The sequence below is a fragment of the Phaethon aethereus genome (genome assembly GCF_964289735.1).
Source record: "Phaethon aethereus genome assembly, chromosome: 1".
Taxonomy (NCBI): domain Eukaryota; kingdom Metazoa; phylum Chordata; class Aves; order Phaethontiformes; family Phaethontidae; genus Phaethon; species Phaethon aethereus.
Genome location: NC_138575.1, coordinates 119,863,385 through 119,885,371, shown reverse-complemented (window position 1 = coordinate 119,885,371; position 21,987 = coordinate 119,863,385). Strand labels below are relative to the sequence as shown.

At 44.5% G+C, this 21,987-nt stretch overlaps 1 protein-coding gene across 1 annotated transcript in view; it reads left to right on the top strand.

Moving 5' to 3' along the window:
* Nucleotides 1-17,715, top strand: part of KCNJ6 (potassium inwardly rectifying channel subfamily J member 6) — a gene marked incomplete at both ends in the record, with an annotated part of 118,549 nt that extends 100,834 nt beyond the window's left edge. Inside the window, one exon of the mRNA XM_081997377.1 lies at nucleotides 17,390-17,715. Within this exon, the coding sequence (XP_081853503.1) occupies nucleotides 17,390-17,715 (326 nt within the window). The remainder of the gene's footprint in view (nucleotides 1-17,389) is intronic.
* Nucleotides 17,716-21,987: the final 4,272 nt, after the last annotated feature.

Below are 21,987 nucleotides of genomic sequence, written 5' to 3'. Positions count from 1 at the left end.
TAGTGCTCTTTCGCACCACTGAAGCAGTACAATGCAACATTAACACATCGAAGGATCTAGTCCATTAACTTTTAAAATTAGCTTACCAAGGGAGATGGAAGCGCTTGTGGTAAAACAAGACATTCAAAGCTTCTTGCAAATCCATACTGTCCTCCTCTAAAGCATCATACCTCATCAGTTATACTTGTAACATTCTCTCTTAAATATGACAGTGTAAAAAGGCTGCAAAGTGAATTTTCTTCTGCAGCTGCCATCTTAACCTCCGTCTTTCTCCTGTTAGCAACGGAGCCGCGAGCTACAGCATTATTCTGGAACTTTGCAGTGTCGGGGCGCTGATTGTGCTCCTTCTTTTGAGATATTTGTTCACAGCAATTTAATTCAAGGTACAACAATAAGCCGAACAGCAGCAGGCCAGCCTGATCTGGCTTGAACGTGGCTCTGTATGTGGTGGAAAGTTGCTGTGGCATTGTTGCTAGGTATTACAGAGTTCATGAAGCTGAATTATACCTTTTAGATATGAATAGCCCAAGTTATGACATCCTCATTATCTTCGGCTGTTTTCCTTTGGATAGGTTCTTTTGTTGAAACTCCGTATGTATTCTCACACTTGGATTCACAAACATTAATGTGAATCAGCAGTCAGACAAAAAACTGGAGAAATTCCCCAAAGGTCAGGGATCCTGAAGAGCAACCCCTTTCCTATAGAGGCTTTTGCAACCCACTCCCATCAAGACTTAAATCACTACCTTCCAAAAGCCAAGAAATGCATCCTGAAGATACTTTTTACTTTTGTGAAGCTTGGATTGTGTCATCACCTTGTCATTGGCTTTGGATACATCAGCTGGCTAGTTGACAGCCTGTAGAAATGGGGTCACTGATTAGCCCAAAAGTCACACAACACAGCTAGAGCAGTCAGTTCATGAGGGGACTATACCGTATTTCTCTTTCCCTTTATTAGTCAGGAAGGTGAACAAAATATTAATCAGCTTCTCCTTTCCTCACAGACACATACACACATCAACACACAAACAACCTGGCCAAGTTTACAAAGGGATTTGTTAAATGAAAGCCTTCATACTGGACCAAACTTTGAGTAATGCTCCCTGAAACACTGGGCTTGAAGCCTGTGTTCAATCATGGGAGCAGTGTATGATTAGCTGTGCTTTTATCCCTATGCTGACATCTGAGAGGATCGTAGGTTTTTTTACATTAGTATGCCTGGTGAAATCAGAGCAAACCCTTTGCTCTGTGATTAATAACACGTTAAGACACAGTTCCAAATTATTTCAACTTTTCAATGGTTATGAGAACATTTACAAGACTGATGGCTGGACTGTATACTGCCAACAGGCTGATAGAGCTATCATTTATTACAGGGCTTTCTTGCAGCCAAAATGTGTAATACTACCCTGGTAAACTGTGCAGAAAAAGAATTATGAGTTTTGGTACAGCATTTTCCCAAATTAGAAATCAAGTGACGCTTTCTGCACTACAAATGTTGTGTTGTTGTGGGGGTTTTTTTTTGGGGGGGGGGGAAATGCCATTAAACATTTCCAAAAATGTAAACTCCAAACATATCTGCGCTGTGATGGTGCAACAGAGCTTTGCTCATTATGTTGGCTGATTTTATGCAATCATACCACAGTATTTTGTGGTGATTTGTTGCTCAGTTTTGCCATATGCTTATAATAGCCTGATCTATCCATCATTTCCCGGTTATTTTCTTGTAACAATGTCTTAACTGTCCCAGTGCCTCTCTGAAGTCTGTTAGTTGTCTTCTCACTGCTGACAGTTAAATTCTCTTCTCCTCCCCTCATACGACAGAAGTAATTTTCATTTGATGATAATCAACCTATCTCATTAAGCATTTGAAGGGACTGAGGATTTCCAAGGCTCACACATAAAGAATTTGCTATTTTGGGTATATGAGAACCACAAAATCACTGACCTCACTATCGCTGCACATCTCTGCATATCTCTATGTGTGTGCATGCATGTGCACGTGCCACAGCCTCATGTTATCACAGCACCCGCAGGCAAAATTTCCATTATTCTGATAGTAGAAATTAAAACAAGGGGAAAGCTCCACTGCGCAGAGAACAGGAAAAGGCTGAGGAAGCACAATTGTGACTCCAGGAAAACAGGTTCACATTCCATGATGTGATCCATCTCATCCGCCTTCTGTTCCCAAAACAAGCTCTCCAGTTTTGTCATCCATACCCTGCTCTGCTTAAAGCAAAGGAGAGAAATGGTCTTAGGAAAGATTTGGAGCTCTGCTGAGACCCTGGTAATGAGCAGAAGCTTGCCTTGTGTTGAAATAACAGGATCTGAAAAAAATGCTGTTCCAAAACATTAGCTCTCCATGAAAACTGCATCAGTGCCTTAGGCCAAAAAATCCTCCTGGCTCACATCAAAGGACAGCAGATAGTCAGCATGTCCCCAGATGACTGTCAAAATGTATGTATCCTATCCTCACTACAGTAGCACTTCTTTGCTACACACCTTCTATGAGGCCTCAGAGCAAGTCACCGTTCTCTGCCTCAACTTCCCCGTTGGTAAAACAAAAATAATAATATTCCCTTTCCTTTGAAACTTTCAGATAAATAGTAACGGGAAATAAGAGCCGAACATTACCAGTACTATCCTTTCTGAGCCTCAGTAATGCGTTCACCACTGGGCTTCTGGATTCTGATGCAAACTTACTGGCATAATACATTCTGTGCTTGCACTGTTGTATTTGCATTGACCTCCATTTCCAGCGAAATTGGAATAAAATGTAATTAAAAAATTGATAGGAAACACAAGCAGTGAATAATCCAAGTTGTATTGAAATAGTAGCAGCTAATGCTTTATGCATATAGGACCCAGCACGTGCCAGTTCTGTAGTTACTTCTTAAAGCAATGTGTAATGTCAGGGTTTGGGCTTTTTGGGTTGCAGCTAGATTTTCCAGTTCATTTCCAGTACTCACATGCATGCTGGGAATAAATATTTTTCTCCCTTCTTTCTTTAGAAATACGTGATTAAAAAGAAAAAAGAGTCGTCATTCTTCGAGACAGCTTTGCCAGTGCTGATCTCAGATTAGCCAGGCAGGAGCTCAGCCTCGGTGGGGTGATGAACACTTATTCACATCAGGGCTCAGATCTTCAGTTCTACTTTGAGGAGAAGCCAGGGGAAGAAGCCAAGGTGGCCCTATTGATCTGTCACCTGTCCTGGGAACATCTCCTAGGTTTAGTCAGATAATAAAGAGCCTTGTGCAGAGTTTTCGCTTCTTTTATCTCTCTGGTTAAAAAAATCTCTGTCTGGAGTAAGTACAAAGTGAAAGCAGTGGTGGTGTATTTCATTTGGCAGCCAGGGAAAACTTATGGTGGGAGGAGAGAGAAGGGCTCACTGCATGGCACAGCGCTGGTTGGATTTGGCATTCTTCTGATGCCTTCTTGAACTCCTCCCAAACTCACATCCCCTTCTCCAGCCAGCCTTGTCTGCAAACGCCTCCCAGGCATTGTGATTTACACTGTTTGAAGGAAGCACAGCTAGCTTTAAAGCCATCCCTGAGCTCCCCTACTACCCAAGTCTGGTTGACCGAGAGCATGAAGGAGAGAAGGGATCAGCAAGCTTTCACAGAGACCATGCCAAGTTTTATTTCTCTTTCCCATCCTGGAGGTTAAGCATGCCTTAGGAACACAGCAGGAGCCAGAGGATGCTGCCTCACAAACAGACATCTGCTAGATTGCTTGGGACTTAGCAAGGATCCCATGGAGGTGTAAAACTGTGGAGATCTGAGTGAGGTCCGCAGTCTGGAATAGCTACATCCCGATGGAAGATGCTCCTTGTTTGAACTGCTGCTGACTGAGACTAGAATCTGGCACCGTGCTTTCCATGTGCTATGGCATACATTTTTTAAAACCTGATGTTAAACACTCGTATGCAACATTAGAGACAGATCACTTTAGCCAGGAATGCCTAAGGTGGGGTTTTTTCCCCCCTGTACCTCTGAAGCTGGGAGCCTGGTCTAGTTTATTCTCTGAGAGGCAGGACATGGTCAGAATGAAGGATGTCCAGTTTTAGCCAAGTGCTCATTGTACAAAGCATGTATCAATGAAGTGCTCCAAATTAGCAGAGATCTGGCAGCGGTAGTAAAAGCTGCAAGAAAGAGACTCTGTAATTGTGCTTGTCATGAAGAAGAATACAGTCTGCAGCTGGGGTACAGAAATGCCTCAAATCTGTATGGGAGTCAAGAAAATCAAGTATGCCACTAACCTCTAGCTCAAAGAGAGTTTAGCAAGGTATCTCCTTCAAATACTACATTCCTGCCACAAACACTCAGCATCCTGGCGGTGTCTCCTTTGCCTGCCTGCCCAGACATTTCAGAAGTAACTTTTGCAATAGCCTCTTAACATTGTTTTCCTGGCGTTGCTTCTTTTTTCTCAGTTTATATAGAGGCACGCTTAAAAAATCTTCGTAACCCAACTCTTCTGGTAGAAGAGTGCCACCTCATGACTGAGAGAGAGGACTGAAACAACCCACGGCGGTAAAGCTGAAAGCACTCAAGTGCCCACGGCCGGGGCGAGTGGAACAGCTCATGCCCTGGGTACCCACCCAGCACCACGGCAGCCTGGGGCAAAGACTCCTTCGCCAAACACAAGTGCTTTGTGATCATCGTTCCAGCAGAAAAAGCTTAGCGTCTGTGCTGAGCACCAAGCCCATCCTCAGCGTTGAACGCAAATTCCTCGGGAAAAACAGACATTATTCAGGTTTTTATACGTGGTGCTGCTTGCTTCCAAAGCCCAGTCATTTGTGTCAGGACTCCTCTGCAGTATCTTAGCTACCTCTCCTCTGGAAACCGCACAGTTTTGAGGGTGAGGACCCTCTTTTCCTTGCTCCCTCAGACAGCTTGCGACCTACCTAGCCACCTCTTCTCAAGCTCATTATTTTTTCCTGACTAAAACAACTGATCTTTCTCACCAGCTGAGATAAATATTGTTAAACTAAGGAGAATTTTGGGGTACTAAAAAAGCCCTAATGACTCTTTGTTGTTTCTACAAACGAGGTGCAAATGTCAAAGAAACTCAGAATTTCTGTGCTCCATCACCAGCTGGAAATATTTGAGGCAAAATCAGACACATGTTCTTGTGGATTGATTTGTCTATGCTCCTCCCAGAAACAGTTAGTTTGAATATTTACGACACATGAACAAGGAATAGAGCAAAATAACTTTTTGCTGCTTTTTTGCTTCTTTACTTTTTTTCTTTTAAATTAATTCAGGCATTGAGGAAAGTGCTACATTGAAAAGCCTAGAGCTTGAAATTTGTTGTTCCTATTTTTTCCCAGAATAGAAATATCAGGAGAGTAGTACTGCAGCTTTCCTAAAATCCCAACTCTACTGCTGCTGTGCTCCTTTATTGGACTCATCGCTAAATGCTAGGCAGTAATTAAAGATCAGAATCAGCCTCTTCTTCACCACCTCAAATAAAACCAAAGTCAATTAAAACCAAGTGAAATAATAATTTTTCTAAAATGGTCATTGATCTACTAGCAGGTATATTAATAGCGCCTATTATCAGACAGGATGCCAAGCAGCTAAAATATGGATACAAATTTTGACATAACTTGAATATTAAATAGTGTTTCAGAAGTGAAAGATTTTGCATCTCATTCCCTGCAGCAGACAGTTTTTGCTCAGTACTGCATTTCAAAAATATGCTGCTGAAGTTGACAGATAGCCAATAACATTAACCTGAAAGCATCAACTTAATAAGTCTCATCCTATGAACTGAAAAAAAAAAAAATCAAAACCCACTTGTTATTCAGTGGGAGGATTTTAACAGCGCAGATGATTTTCTTTGCATAACTGCTAGAAGGCCTGCAAAAGTTCATCAAAAATCGGCTGCATGAAGTCTGAGATTGGCTGATTCTTTTGTTATGATAAAGATAACAATAGCTGAATCAATAAACCTAATTCAAATTTTAATTAAAGATCGTTGTTATGACAGATGAATTTTTAAGGTCAGAGTTTTCAACAGTTTCCCTTAAAAAGATTTTTATAAAGGACTTGACCAATCACACTAAATAATAGCATGAACAAATATTTGGTTGCTTAAACCCTCTCCCATTAAGAAAATGAAAGGGTGTGAGGTCTACTATCCAAACCCACCATTTGAAATACTAGCAAAATTATCCCAGACAGTCCTCCTCCCCCTCCCAGAGCAGGTAACTTAGCTCTGGGCCACGTACAGTGTGGGGTCCTTCAGGAAGGGCCGCAGCACCGAGCCCCTTCAGCTCTTACCCTGAAGACTTGTAAAAGCAGGGATGTGCTGCAAAACGTCTGAGCAGAATTCCTCCAGCTCCCAAGGGCTATACTGCCAACGGGTCACAGGGACAGGAATGGGGCTGGAGGCAGGTCCATGCTTAAGCCACCAGATTGAAGAGAGGAGGACTTGCCAGCTGAATTAAGCACAGGACCAACCACCGGTTTTTTTCTGAAAACCACGGAGCACTCTCCACCGGTCCCCTTGGGCCTCCTTGGGGCAAAATAGAAATCAAAAATATCATCTCTGAAACCAAGACATCTTTAGAAAAACTGATGTCTTCAAGATGGCTCTTCTAAAAACAAGTACCACCTACCCACATTTAGCTTGTTTTCCAGCCCACCTAAAAGGATGCACCATTATGAAACTGCTCAGGCAACCCCACTGAAACGTTTTGTTGCTTACCAAAAATCCAAATGACTTTGGATAGAACATAATTTCTCTTTACTTATGCTGCATTACCAAACATCGCTTCTTTCCAACAGTTGCCTGGCAGAAACAAGTGCTTTATCCTGAACTCTCTTTCATCTCCTCCTCCCATTTCACAGCAGCTAAACCAGGCTTCAGCAATGCCATTAGCCACAAACCTAGAAACAACCACCAGAATACTTTGTGGGTGATTCACAGATTTTGTTGTCAAAAAGCTAGTGACCTTCCTTATTTCCTGAATTTTACAGCATGCCAAGCTGCGTGTTCACACTGTTTTGTCTTTAATCCTGAGTTCACAAACATTTCCACAGTAAAATGTGACATTTTTGTAAAAAGCTCTAAGTCAGTCAAGTTTGGGACAGAGCGCACCGTGGACGTTCTGTTCGCTTCGTAAGTAACATTTTAAGGGGAGAAACAAAAGCCACCCAAACACGCAGACTCACATTAGGTGTTTAAGAAGTCTGCACAGCAAGAGGTGAAATAGATCGCACGTATATTTTAATTAAACGTTTATCTCACAGTCCTGACAGCACAAGTGTGCAGCAGCTACGAGCCGTTACAGAAAACGTTTCTTTCACAGCAAGCATCGTTCCAACTAAAGGGGCTTTTCTCCCAGCCATCCCTTGGCATTAACGCTAATGTGGGATATCGGCAATGCCCAAACGCGTCTCATTCTTGTCTCAGACCCTGATGCCACTGTATGCCATGTTCCACAAGAGGGTTGCATATGCTATGCATTATGTAGCATAGAGCCGATGTAGCAGTCAGCTGTATTTTTCCACCAAAGATTGGCTCTGTGTGTATACGTCTTAAAGGATGCCACCTTGGAAGAGCTCTCACGTAAACAATGCTTCTACCCCTTTCCAAGGCCAAATGCATTTAGGGTCTGTATTCTCAGCAGTTGAGCAGGCAACCTGCAGAGCATCCAGCTTTACTAATGCCGTCCGTGGGCATTGCCCTGGGGAGCTTGCTGCAGGCGCATCTTGAGTGATTGTATCTTGTCACGTTAGCCTGGACGTTCTGGAGATGAAGCAGTTCCCATCCAAACTGTACGTACACCAAAGCTAGAGTTTTCAAAAAGACGTAGGGTTTTATCAAACTGTGAAGCTTCGAAGTGTTAGAGGATGCTTTTTCTTTTCTTCATTTCCTACCTGCAACTTATATCTGTCCCATTCCCATCTTCTGCCTTCCCAGCACAGAGTGGAGAAGAACTTGCTTCTGAGGTGCTGATCTCACTTAGCCTTTGGGTTTATGCAGAATAGAGAAGAACAGGAGCTGTTCTACTGCTTTGTTCCCCAAGACGAGTAATGCAGCAGCTCAGGCAGCTCCTTCTTCACCCTTCTTTTATCCAAAACTAGATTTTCCTGTGGCCCTTCTCCCCTTCATAAAAGGTGAGGGAAAGGGCAGGGGACTCAGAGCCCCTGGAGAAAAAAGGACTGCCTTTAGTTTCTCTCAGCCTGACATCATGCTGCAGGAAGGCAGCTGTGGCACAGCATCACTGCTCACCTGTGTGCAGCTGGGTGTCCCCCACCCTCGCCTCTCCTGGTGCCTCTACGAGATGTTTTTCCCCAGCAGCAGTAGATCTAGTGACTGGAGGGAGACCATAAAACAGACTGAGCCCAAATGCTCAGATGCTGAGGTAACCAAACTGGAATATTTGTGCGAACTACGTTGTTTCCTGAGGTTCTCTGGTACAAGAATTGAAGATGTTGTTTATGACTGTGGAAATAGGGAGCCAACAGGAACTCAAGCGAAGGCTGTGATTCTTGCTGGCTGGTCACCCTCTCTGTTAGGGAAGCCACCCAGCAAGACAACTGGAGAGATCCAAAACCATAAACAGGACTATTAACCTTAACGTCCTGCCAGGGGTCTTCTCCGCAGCCCCTGCCACCTAGCATCCTCGCTGCTCCATGCCGTACCTCCGCCCTGGTGGGTCAGGTCGCGCTGCTTAGTGAAAAATCCTGCCAAGACCTTTCTCCGGCGGGGCAGCAGCAGGCAGCTCAGCTGGAGCCTGGTCCTTTTGCTGCCCGCTCCTGGCTGGTTGTCAAGGAATTGGGGAGCGGGCTGCCCGCACCGGAGGAGAGCATCCCGTCTGCGGGCCAGAATTCGGGAGGAAGCCTGCAGATTAATAGCAGTGTCTTTTTAAAAGGTCAGGACAGGTCTTCTGCTTACTCAGCAATTTGCTTTTTGAAAGCGGAGCCACTGTAGATACAACTGTGTACTGCAGCTTCTTTTAAACAAAATTCCCCTATGTCCTCCTGTGGCAGGTACCTGGTAGGAGAAATAAAGCACTTGCGCGGTGCTGATTCAACGTCTGAGAAACCATCGAATCTATAAATCTATCCCAACAGCCAAACAAAGAGTAGGGTACAAAATCCTGGTATTCCATGTTCCGGCTCCACTGAATTGAGTCTCCTGTTTCCAAGGACTCTAATTCTGGAACAAGCTTCTCTCTCTGGTCAGACGGTGCGTTGTTTAATATATTAAATTTCACAGATTTATTTGACAGAAAAATGTAATCAACATCCATTTGGAAAAGCACAGCTGAAAAAATCATTAAAATTCATACACATCAGGCAGCTTGATTTGCGGGGCATGGCTGAATATAAGGCTAAGTGAAGGTTAAATATTGGCTGAATAGTAATTGTACTGTCTCTTTGAGAAGTTGTTTCTTGCAAATGTATACGGTACTGTTAGTTAAAAGTGGCAGCACATTGGAGATTGAATCAGATAAGCTTTTCTGCCTTATCATGTACCGTTTCTCAGACTAAGCTACATGCAGTTAGCAAGAAGTTAGACAAAAAATACTCAGTAAAGTACATTTAATTCCTGGTAGAAGAAATATTAACCAAGTAAATCAAACATATCTAACTCAGCATTTTTCCACTGGAAAATATTACTTCACTGGCATTGAAATCTCCTACTGGGGGGAAAAATGTGCATTTTTTTTAATATTTTGAAAAAGATTAAAACGTGGTCATTTTTTCTGATTTAGATGCTATATGATTATAAAATATATCACCTTTGAAGAAGTCAGAATGAAAACAGAATGCTTTGATGGATCCAAGTTAGTCTTTGTTTAGAATTTAACTTAATATCAATTCCATTATTTTATATTTGTTATTTGTTTTCATCTTGTTTAGAAAGAAAGAGATTTTGATGTGTCAGAAAGTCCCACTGACTTGAAATTATGGCTTCTCATCAGCTCAGTTCCCTATGCATATTCACCTCCTGTGCAAACATGGCCCAATAATATGTGCCTTCTCCCACGGGGGATGTGATTTCATTACCGCTGGCGGTGGTCAGGCCCGCTGCTCCAGCCCACGCCATGGCAACTTGCATTTTCGGACGTGGAGCTTGTCCCTGGTCCCGTCGTCAGCTGCGAGATGAAGACAGCAGCTACCACAAAGACCTCTGATCAGAATTCACAGAGGGCATTAGATCAAAGCTATAAAACTTCAAATATAGTGATCATCTTCTTGGTCTGATTAAATAAGAAATACTAAAATAGAAATACAAAATTACTGGAAACATTTACAGGGGAAAAAAAAAAGCATCAGTTTTAACATTAGAAAATGAAAAAGAAAACAAACGAACAAACAAAAGTAATGAAAGTTAATTCCTTATACCCTTATAAGAAAAAAAAAATCCATCCCCCTTCCCCTCCTCTCCTGCTCTCACACCCACACCCCCCCTCACACCCCCCCTCACACCCCCCTCACAGACACCCCCACACACGCTCCTCTCCCCGGGCCCTGCACCAGAGCCGGGAACGGCCACGCTGCGATGTAGCTGGGGCATGGAGAAGACGCGCACATCCTTCCTAACCCACAGCATGAGGATGTCACGCACATATTCCCGGGCATGCTGAAGCAAAGATAAGGGAAAATGCTCGCCGGCACCTGTACATTTTTTACTTCTTTCAAGAACTTTAGACATTGCTCAGGGTGAGATAAGCATCCAGTTTCCAGGTGTGTTCTGAATTGGCTTGTCAGAATCCCTGGGAATTTCCCATTGCTAGCTCTGAATGAGAAGTTACATATATTTAATTCTTTTTTTTTTACTCAAAACTGAACAAACACTGGTTTTTTGTCAGATGTACACAAACACCAAAAGGAGGTGGAAAACCACAGCATGGTATTTGCAACATTTTCCAGCAGTGACGACTGATGCCTCAGGCTTTAAAGTGGTAAATTCAGGGTACAATATGACTTTTTTCTTTTTTTAGCTTCATTAAAGTGAACAAATTATCTACTATGGAATGTTTCCGACAATAACTTGGTGGCACTGTGGAAATTTTATTCGAAATCTCTGTTCTTTTTTGAGGCAAACAATTTCACACCAGGAAGAATTGTTTAGTACAAATTTGACAGTGAAAGTCAGGATGAAGAAGAGAATATACTGCAAGCACATCTACTGCCTTTAAATCTCAGCATGTCCCTTGTGGCACACCAATAAAACAGACCCAGCAAAGCTAGGTAATTTGCCAAAGCCCACACAATGTCTGCAGGAGGACCAAGGTATCAATGAGGACTTCTTGACTCCTAGCCTTCTGCTTGTTTTTAATAGCACACATTGCTTTCTCATCCTCCTTAACATCTAAAAATAGCAGACTGACAAATCTTGCACCAAATATACTTGAGACCAAAAGGTCATACGGGCAGAGACCGTCTCTCTGCCTTGCGGCACGCTGCTTAGTGATATTTCACGAACACGGGAGCAATGCTCAGGTACAAACCTAGAAAGTCACTGTAGCTTTTCTAAGCACCATACTGGAGTTTCAGACACTAGGTGCACATTCATCTAATTACCTGAGCGTTAGTGCCATTGGCACAGTGTTTGAGTAAAATTCCCCCATCTTCTCACCCTTGCCCCAGGCAAGGTGCAAAAGTCAGCTCTAACACTATGGGTCAGCACCTCCCCCTGCTCTGTAATTCCTACAGCAAAATAGTTTCATCCTGAGCACTGACACAGAGGCTGTAGGAATTCATCTCAAGGGGCAGAGAATTTCCTACATGTTTGGTTTGGGTTTTAAATGGTTCTGATGATACAAACCACCCTTTTGACGACGCAGATCAAAACTTGTACAGTGGTATCTCAGCAAAGGATGTTATGAATGAAGACAGAGTGAAAGGAATATAACAGGAGCGTCGCACACGCATATGGAAGTCTCAGCTCCCAGCTGGAGACCCCAGACCAAATTCTGTACTCCTGTGCACAAATGAAACTCCACTCACCCCAGAAATGGGGACACTGCTGCTTTCTGCACACACTTGAGTCCTCCGCTGCCAAGGTCTTACTCCAGGCTGAACGGTGAAGCAAACTCCCTATGCCACGATTGAAAATGAGTCATTCTTATGGGATATCCCATTCAGTTTTGTGTTGCAGGAAGTCTGCCTCGATCTGCTAAGGGCCAGTAGAAAATCGCTGAACCTCAAAATCGGCTTGACATTGCGGCTGTCAGCCAAATAGACGCAGTCAGTAATGGGCCGTAATTCTCGCCCCCTTCATTTCATTTAGTCTTTTTTTTATCACAGGAGTGGAATTTGAAAATAAAAAGTCCTTCCTGTAATAAAGACTGCCTCAAGTAAAAAAAAGCTGAATGAAGCTGTTGCTATGTGTAATCTGCAATAGGCTGACCTAGAGCTGAAAATCACTGTGTTTCAGCCCAAACATGTATTTGATTCCACAATTCTGAAGTACCCTTTTTCCCCTGACCTTTTAATAGCATTTTATTTTTGATAGCTCCCATCACAAAGTGAAATAATACGTGGTGAGAGTGCATGACACAACATATTATTGCATAAGCTACCATGAAATCTTAAATTAACTGCGCTGTGAGGAAATGCATCGAGTCACCACACCAAACCCTTGTAGCACTTGTAAGACAGCGCAAAGCATAAGCCTAAATAGCAGTAGACAGCATGAAGAAACCATAACCTCAAAACAACTGCACGGGGCGACTTTTCAAGAGTAACGAATCTGGAGATGGCCTCGGCTTTGTTATTAATTCTGCTCAGTCAAAGGTGGGGTTGTAACCTCACCCGCGTTATCAGCAACAGCTTAGGGGAATTATTCTGTCATTTTCTTAGACTACATGGTGCAAACATTAAGCTTGTTAAGAACCTTTCATTCTAGCTGCCAGGAAAATTGCTGATGGGGCGCACTGAAGCAGCGTCCCTGCTCCCGGTCAGGCAGAGGCCACCACTGCAGCCCGCGCTCTGGAGAGGAGCACCCCTCGTCTTACCAGCAACCAGAGCACGGTCCCAACTTCTTGTCGAAGCAAACGGGACATAATGTCACGCATGTGACCGAGCCCTCTCCGGCATCCCCTACCCCAGCACAGGCGCCTTGTGACAGGAGCCCAGCCGTGTGTCAAATTCAGCGCAGGCAGAAAGCGGCTGAGCAGGCTGGCTCCCGCTGGCGCGCCGCGCTTCGCTCTGCGGCATTGCTCAAGTGTCTGCGCGGTTCAGCTCCTCACCTGTTGAACGGGAATAATAAGCATATAGAGGATAAATTAAAGCTTTAATTACAGTGGTTGCATCGAGACCATCTAAAGTAGTAACTAATTGCTGATTTCAGATACATGGAGCTAATCCCAAGCACTGTCAGCAGGACCCTTTTTGTTCCCATTTGAAAGCAAAACAATAAAAACGTTGCTGTGTTAGCTTGGCTGGCTCTAAAAAAAAAGTCTCCTTCACCCAGTCCCCATAATTTAGTTTCCCTTCCCTGATGTAGCAAGGACCAAAATTCAGCCTGCGACCCACCTTGTGTAATTCTGACCCAGGAACAGGCATGCGGGAGCAATAGGAACGGTGTCTTGCACAGAGAAGCGGCAACTCTTCCGATGCTGGTTGCAGCCCACGAAGCTCTAACTGAACATTAAACATAATTTAAAAAACCCACAATGAAGTAAGATGGCAATTAGTTTTACTACGTAGGTAACTTGCCCAGCAATGAAGTGTTCGCAACACCACTCGGTCGCGATTCCCTAGCCTGTGCAAACATAAAACAAACAGACCGAAACGCTGTCGTTAAGACCTAACAGAAGGCTGCAACATATTCAAAAGGCTCATTACCGCTCATTAAAAACGCTTCGAGTTTAAAGGAGCGAGACAGCAGTTAAGGGCAACCGCCAGAGGTGTCATCGGCCCGCGGCGTTATTTAAAACACAGCAGGCAGCGGGGCGAACCGCTGCAAGCGCAGGGCAGCCCGGCCCTGCCGCCGCCGTCCCGCCGTGCCGGGCAGCGGGGACAGACGGCGCAGGGAGCCGCGGAGCCTCCGCGCTGGGACGCGCAGGGGCACGCGGCTGCCCGGCCCAGCGGGAACCCTCCGCCCGTCACCACCCGCTGCCCCGGCTCCGCTCGACGCCCCCCGCGGCAGGGCCTGAGAGCACGGCCTCGAGGTTTTCCTTGGGCTCCGACGCTGCCTCTCGAATAGACTGTTCGGTCCAGCTATAGTTTTAATTAACTTAGAGTGGATTCTTTGGGTCTCTTCATTTCCCGGCTTATTTTGAAAAAATCCAGTTAACGCTAAGCAGCCCAAAGGCTCCCCAGCTCTCACCTACCATGGAGGGATCCATTAAAATGAGACGCCAGTCAAAATGTCAAACCACAATCATTTTTAAAGCCATTGCGCAACAGATTTATGGCTCCGTAATTACTGAATAAATCAGGCAATACTTGTAAATCTAATGCCTAAAACACCCTCACGCGAGATGCAGCCTCCCCTGTCAACCAAGAGCATGTTCAGAACTTACAGCAAATAATAAAAGTCACATTTCCTTTAACAGGACAATTAAAACCATGGAGTATAATGAAACATGTGCAAATTAGACCGTAATATATGATAAGGGCTTAAATGTAGAAAAGACAGTCCAGAAGCTCTGCTGACTGCGGAGTTGAAGGACCTCTGAGCCAGCACAGATTGCACGCTGGCAATCACTGCAAGGGTCTCCACAAATATGGCACATTTTAACCTGGAATCCTTGTGATCCACTTAATTTTTCCTGTGTTAGCTTCCTCACACCTTTAGAGAGCATAATAAGGTCTCTGTCATACACACGTCCCTCACTAGATGAAGTCTTTTTCTTGATTTCAACTTACTCGCTTGAAAAATCCTAACTCTCTCATTCTAGTTCTGAAAGTATTTTGTCTAACTGTGGAAAAGAAACAGGTATTACATCACTGGTGAATGGGAGGCTAAATTAAAAACTGAGACAGGTCAAAATTTCAGATGAGGATTTGGTTTTAATGAGCTGTAACTCTAACGTAATTCAATCAATCTTCTTGACTTCTGCAGAAAATTGCCCCCCTCTTTCCCACTAGTCAAATGAATTTTTCCAATCAAAGCAGCAGGATCACCAAATACTTGGTCTGAGCACAGGAAGGTAATACTCTTTCAAAGGGACTTAAACCTTTTATTTAATCTCATTGCCCTCGTAATGAAAACTCCAATTTTCCCATTCACTTCAAAGTCAAATTTCAGCAGCAGAGAAAGGGATGAAAAACACGTGAGTCTTAGGCATGGCATACTCCTTTGGGGAAACCCATGCAGGGGTTACCAGTCTCGGCGTGCCGGACACCGCGACAGCGCCGGCTGCTGCCGGCCCTCCCTGCCCCCAATCTGCTTGATGCCTCCCTCCCGGGGCAAGGAGATCCTGCCAAATACTGCACCCACGCTTCTGGGTCTGCCCAGAAGAGCACTGAAAAAAAAAAAACCCAAAACAAATGACCCTTTGGGGAAACTGCTGCCCAGCTAGCGCGTTTCTCGTCTGTACGGTGCTTTGTGAGCTGCCCGGCTCCTCTGCCTCTGTTATTTCGTGGGAAAGAAGATCTCCTTTAGACTAAAAATCGCACAGGAAATCTCACAAGAGATGATTTTGTCATATGGTTCCATCTCCTTCAGCTCTTCCCACCCATGAAATGAACAGAAAAATGTTAAAATCTTTATATTTCCATTTGTGCCTGACTTGAGAATTGAAATGCAAAAATGTCTTATCCTGCAAAACCAAGAAAAATGAAGGCTTGAGTATTTCTACCAGGCAAAAGGGAAGAGAAATTTAGATCAGTAAGCACAGTAGGAGTACCTGGCTGCAGCAGGTAGGTAAAGTGCAGCAGTTTTCGTGCTAAAGCTTTCCCTGGCAGTCACCCCTCCGCAGCGCCTGAGGTGCTGCGGTAAGGGCGCAGGGAAGCGATGGAGAAGCGCTGAAGTACCACAGTGCGGTGACAGCTGGCAAATGTCTTTCTGAACATCATGTTATCAGTGAAAAAGATAGAGTACCAAGAAGCAGCGATTTTCACCCATCGAAAGCAAGTTATCTGAGCTTGGAGAAGAGGCCTGAGAGAATGGGGGCAGAATTGTCTAGAGCAGTTTGCACAGCCCTGAAAAAGTTCAGAGATATTAAACTATCGACGTTTGTTCTTCCTGTGGCTCTCCACGCGACTTTATACAATGCCAGCAGCGCAGAGGAATGATGTGCATTTCTACAGACTGCCATTTGTGCCCCCCAAATTAAACAATTTTAATTGCTTATATTTACCTTCTAAAAAACTGATGTGTGGCAGGCTTGCCCAGGGTTTATGTGTCATTATTTACTAAGTATTTGACTTATACTGTTTAGCTGACTTTTGCTTACTAATACAGAGCTAATACATGTGCAAATAATTAAAGGAAAACCATATCATTCTCTCCATGTACTCCCATTTTGTGGCAGCATGTTTTTGTCTCTTAAATTCACTTCTCCTGACCCTTTTCCTGGTCAGCTGGGTTTCTCCTTCCACTATTGAGCATTAAAATTATATTGTAGTGTTTCCCTGAGCTCTCTGTCTGAGATGGGGCAGGTTCTCCAAGTCACAGGTCCCTGCCATGGCCAGGTGTTTCTTCACCCAGAGGACACTCTGGACTACACTTTGAGCTTGGAACAGCCATCTCTCTCCATGCCTCTTAACAAAAAATAGTATTTTACAGATTTTTTTGGCCCTAGAGCAGCTCCCAGAGTGAGGTTCAGCAAAGCTGTGAAGGGAAGATAACAAAGAAGTTAGTCCCAGTTATCCAGATTCAACACCAACACTATCAACAATGACTTTCAGGAGTTTTGCTGATGTTTGTGCATTGGCCACCAGCCCAAACCTCAAGGCAGTGTAACTTAAAAGGCAACTCCAACTTCTAGGAGAACCAAGTCAACCCATGGACCACAGGCTCTGGGGTTAGCTCCAGCAGACAAAAGCGTTTGCGTAAGTTCCTCGATTAGCCTGGGCAATGGCTGAACGTGGCCGCGTGGGTTCGTTACACACCAGGGAACGGAAGCATGGCACGATGCAAGTCACGTACGCTCTCAACAAGCCACCTGAGGCTCGTCAGGGGGTGAGTTACTCGTTGATGAAACACAGGAAGAAGAACTGCATTTAATAAAGAAATGTTTATCTTTGGAGACTCGACACATTATATACACACAGAGAAGGAAAGGGCATCAAATGGGTTACACAATGTTACACAAAACTGTTTTCTAAGCTCAACCTCGTATGATGTCAAACCTACTTCTTTTCTGGCACGTGTCTTTCTACAAACACTTCTCTGCCTATATGAATAAATAATTAAGGATGTGGGAAAGCAGTGGGTCCTTATTACACCACTTCTTCCTTCTCTGTTACAGGTATGACCTGCCAAGCTCGGAGTTCATACATCACGAGTGAGATCCTGTGGGGCTACCGTTTCACCCCTGTCCTCACCCTGGAGGATGGATTTTATGAAGTTGATTACAACAGTTTTCATGAAACGTATGAGACCAACACACCAGTTTACAGTGCCAAAGAGCTGGCAGAAATGGCCAGCCGAGCAGAACTGCCCCTGACATGGTCTGTTTCCAGCAAGCTGGACCAGCATGCTGAGCTGGAAACTGAAGAGGAAGAAAAGAATCAAGAAGACCAAAATGAAAGAAATGGTGATGTGGCCAACTTGGAGAATGAGTCCAAAGTGTAGAACCACTGGAGGCGTAAGGGCCACACCACATCCTTTACCTTCTCCCTCTTTGCTCCCCTCTTCTTTCTCCAACACGCCTTTTTTCTTTTTTTCCTTCCTTGTTGTTCTTAATTACGGGAAAATAAATGCTTAAGATGCAAAATATCTACCTGTCCAATTTCAACTCGAGAGATTCACGGAGTAAGCAAAGGCGTGGGTTAAAGCTGCAATACCCATTATCAATGGTGGAATCTCGATCCTCACCCTGGTATTGACCGCTGGCTTCCTCAGCACCTCTCTGAGTTCAGACCTCCAGGTTTAGTCACATCAACAACAAAAATAACCAAAAGCAATGGGAATATGTATATGGGATTTAAAAGGAAAGACTAATTAAAGTTCATCAAAGTAATGGGGCCTTGGCTCCAGTTTTTATGTATTTCAGAACAGTTTCAAATGCTGAGTGACAAGCCTCTATGAAGTGGGCCTTGCAGCTTTAAGACGAAGGTGAGCAGAGGGATCTGCAATCCAACACGATACTGTACATATGCCTTATGTAATTAATTTCTCTTTACATTTAGTAATAAACACTGCATGTACAAAAGTACTGTAGTAAAGAACTTCTAAATAATGTACATAGATGTGTAATTAATGTAGGTTTAGAAACAGAGTTCTAGAAATATTGGGATGCAAAAACTAACTACCCATTGAGTAGGCATTTCTCTTCTAATATTTGGATTGTAATACTGATTTTTTTTTCCCCTGTATCTATGGCTCTTCTAGTGCATGACATTTTCCTCAGTGTACCAGACTGGCAGCTATTTAGAGTACCTCACTGTTTGCCAAACAGATCGTTTTACTGACTCTAAAAAGCCATAAGTCTGGGAGAGGGCAGGGTAGAGAAATTGTAACATAATTACTGATATACTGTGAAAAAGTTTACAAATAGGGCAAACTGTTCCTTGTTATTTTTTCGGCAGTTCCACCTAAAATTTAGGCTGTGGCAAACTCATGGCAAACCAGAATTTCCCGTATACTCTTTAATATAGCGAGCATGTTTCATATGGAGGTATTATCTTATATGTGCAATATCTAGGGAAACTTCTCCCTCCTCCCCACCCAAACCAAGGGACTTCAGTGGAGTAGTTTGCTACACAAACAGCACAAGCCATTGAAAATTAATGTTGCACCTTAGCAAGCAGATTTTAGCTACTCAGCTGGGAAAGAAACAGCTGAATTTCATCTGAAGCCATAATCAATGAAATTCATTTGTTGACAGCGCCGGTGCTTGGCCGGTCCCGCAGAGCGTGACGGCGCGACACCCCTGGGTATATGCCCCAGCAGGGCTCCTCAGCCAAACACACGGTTCCTGCCACCCGTGCTCAGGAGAGCGGATCCCGAACGACTCTCTTCACTTTAGGTTAGCTCCTAAATCGGTAAATCAGCCTAAACCCTGTACGTCCTGACTCGACAACTTTAAAACTAACGGGGCAGTGGTAACTTGCATAGCGTACATGGCAACACTCACCCGAGCGAGGGAGCTGGTCTGCAGGGTCACGGTTTCACGGACGCGCTCCCTGAGGGGCTGCGCGCGTGCGGCGTGACCCGGTGCTGAGGACCGCTCAGTCGGGCCCAGCGTGCATGAAATTAAACCTGTTGCAAAGAGATTGTGTTGCTTTCGGTGGGCTTTCTCTCAGGCCCATCAAGAACAGCATTTCTGTCAGTGAAGGAGAAGAAGCTGCAGCCTTAATTTTCGTTCTTTTTTTACCTGCCTACTCCAGAAAGGAAGAACATACTGAAGAGAATCCGAAGCATTCTTGTACAGAAACATTTACATTAAAATAGAAGAGAAAAAAAATAACCTCAGGAGAAACTTAGTGGGCAGGTGGAAATTTTGCACTGTGATATAGCTTTCACATTAATTTCACACCTATCTTTGATTTTTTTTTTGCTGAAACAACTGCCCCTTGCTAATTTTCGCAGCGTGTGGCTAGTCAGTGGGGTTGCTGCAGGTCCTCTAGCTGTGCTTCGCGCTGAGGTGGGCAGAGTAGGGTGTGGGGAGAGGGTTGCACACCAGGGACTGGCAGATCAGGCTGGATGGGAAGAGATTTTTATTTCTGCTCCGAACGTTTTCTCTAGAAGGCTTTCACGAAGCAGCGTGCTACAAGGAACGCTGCAGAATATGGATTCTTCTTCCCTCCACCCGGGGTGGCTGATTCTGCCAACTCAGTAAAGGTTACTTACATTCCACTTTCGCGAAATAACACTCATTTTGCTACGGACCTTCCAAAGCTCATTCTTCTGCCCCAGCGCCAGCAGCCGCCGAGTGCTCCAGTTCGCCCATCACAACCCACCCGTAAGGTAACCGGTGACAAGGCACTGAGATAAGGTCCTGAGGGTTTTTAAGGAAGGGTGGCCCCGCAGCTCCACTGGAAGAGGGAAGCCTTACAGCAGAGGAGCCGGGGGGAGCGCGGCGTCGGTAGCGACGAGCCGCCCACCTGAGTCAGTCCTAGGGAAAGGTGCGCGAGCTGAAAGCAAACCATTCCTCTGAGGATAAACCTGCTTTTTGCTCTTGTAATTTAGTGGGCCGCTCTATAATTCATTGCTGCAGTTTAACAGAAGTTTGCGTTAATTAGAACAGCAGCTCAGGGCCCTAATTAAAGCTTTTTTGTGTCCTTTAGCACACAAAAAATAGACTTTCTGCCACTGGGGCATGCGCATGTATAAGCTATATTTTTGTGAATAGGGGACTTAAAGCTTAAGGTGTGCGTGTTTGTCTCCTTCTCTCTCTCCCCTTGTATTTTATTGTCTTTGGTATTAATGTAGTATGGACTGTAAAGTTTATGAAATCTCATTTTTGTAACATATGCTTAAAAAAAAAATAGAAGCCTCCAAAGCTTTCAATGGGGAAGCTTCACGTAAACTTTGTACTAGAATGTCCCTATCAAACAAACACCTCTATTTTTCTACAATGATTGATTAAGCAGTTTAACAATGTATTTTGTGTCAATGATTTCAACTGAACTGGTAAAAAGACAATTAAGAATTGAATGCTGTTAACAATGGATTTTCAAGCCGTCTATACTGAGTGGTGTTTTCATTAACAGTAAATAACTTAACCTGGGAACTTCATCTGCTAATCCTAAACAATACACTATGAAATATCAGTGCCCTATGGGAATATTTTTGGCAAATCACATTTAAGGAACATGAATAATTGACTACATAATTAATTGAGACACAGTACATCTCTATATACTTCACTAATACCTTTTGATGTCTTTTTCTCAGAGTATCTTGTGATTTCCAGGAGCAAAAGATAGTATGAGCTCTCAGTAATCTACTGCAGCTCTCAATTCCTTCTTCCAATGAACGGAAGTGCCACAGAGGTGCTTTGTACAGATTCCATGCACAGTGTTGCACAGTCCTCTCTGGCTCCTTCTCACTTTTTTTAACTACTTTTTTTTTTTTTTTTAGTAGCACACTAATTTTTTCGCCCCCACCCAAGTTTCCAAACCAGATCTTTCAGGTGTTGATAAGAGACACAGACACACTGCTTTAATGGAGCAACACAAGTTTATACCGGGTGGGAATTTGATCTTCAGCAAATACTTGAAGCTCTGGCGTATTATTTCGCCATAAATAGCATCTCACCAGCATTAAAATAAATTTCAGAAATTATTTCAAAATAGGCGTCACAACAAGCGCACACCCTCTCAGCAGCACGTAGCCGTTACGGTCTAGATCTTTGCCCTGCAAAACCATAGCGGTCGGCACCGACACGAGCCATCCCCATAAATCCAACCCCTGCGATCAAAGTTGAACGACTGCTTGTACCAAGGGGCCTCGCTGCGAGGGCGCAGGCAAGGGGGGGCGGCGCCGCCCCGGGGCGGAGCGCCCCGCCCGCCCCCGGCGAGGCGGGGGGAGGAGGCGGCGTGCCAGCGAGGGGACCCCAGCAGCAGCTGCTGAGCCAGGTGGGACGAGCTGCTGGCGGGGGCGAGAGGGAAACGCTTGGCGGACGGTTTGAAGTTCACGTCAAGACAGGCTCTGGATTTAACCCTGGCGCGCAGAGGTGCCCGGAGGGGGGGTTGCCCATGTTCCTCTGCTAGAGCTGAAACTCGGGCCTTCCAAACCCAGGGAAGAAACCCCTCCTCTCTTTTCAGCCGCAGGGCAGAACTTCCCATTTCGCTCAGCTGCACGGTATTGGGCTACTTAGGAGAGGGAAGACCTGGATTCAACACTCTCTTCAGCCCAGGAGGTTCAAAGCCGCGTCCCACTTCTCCCAAGAAGCCATAG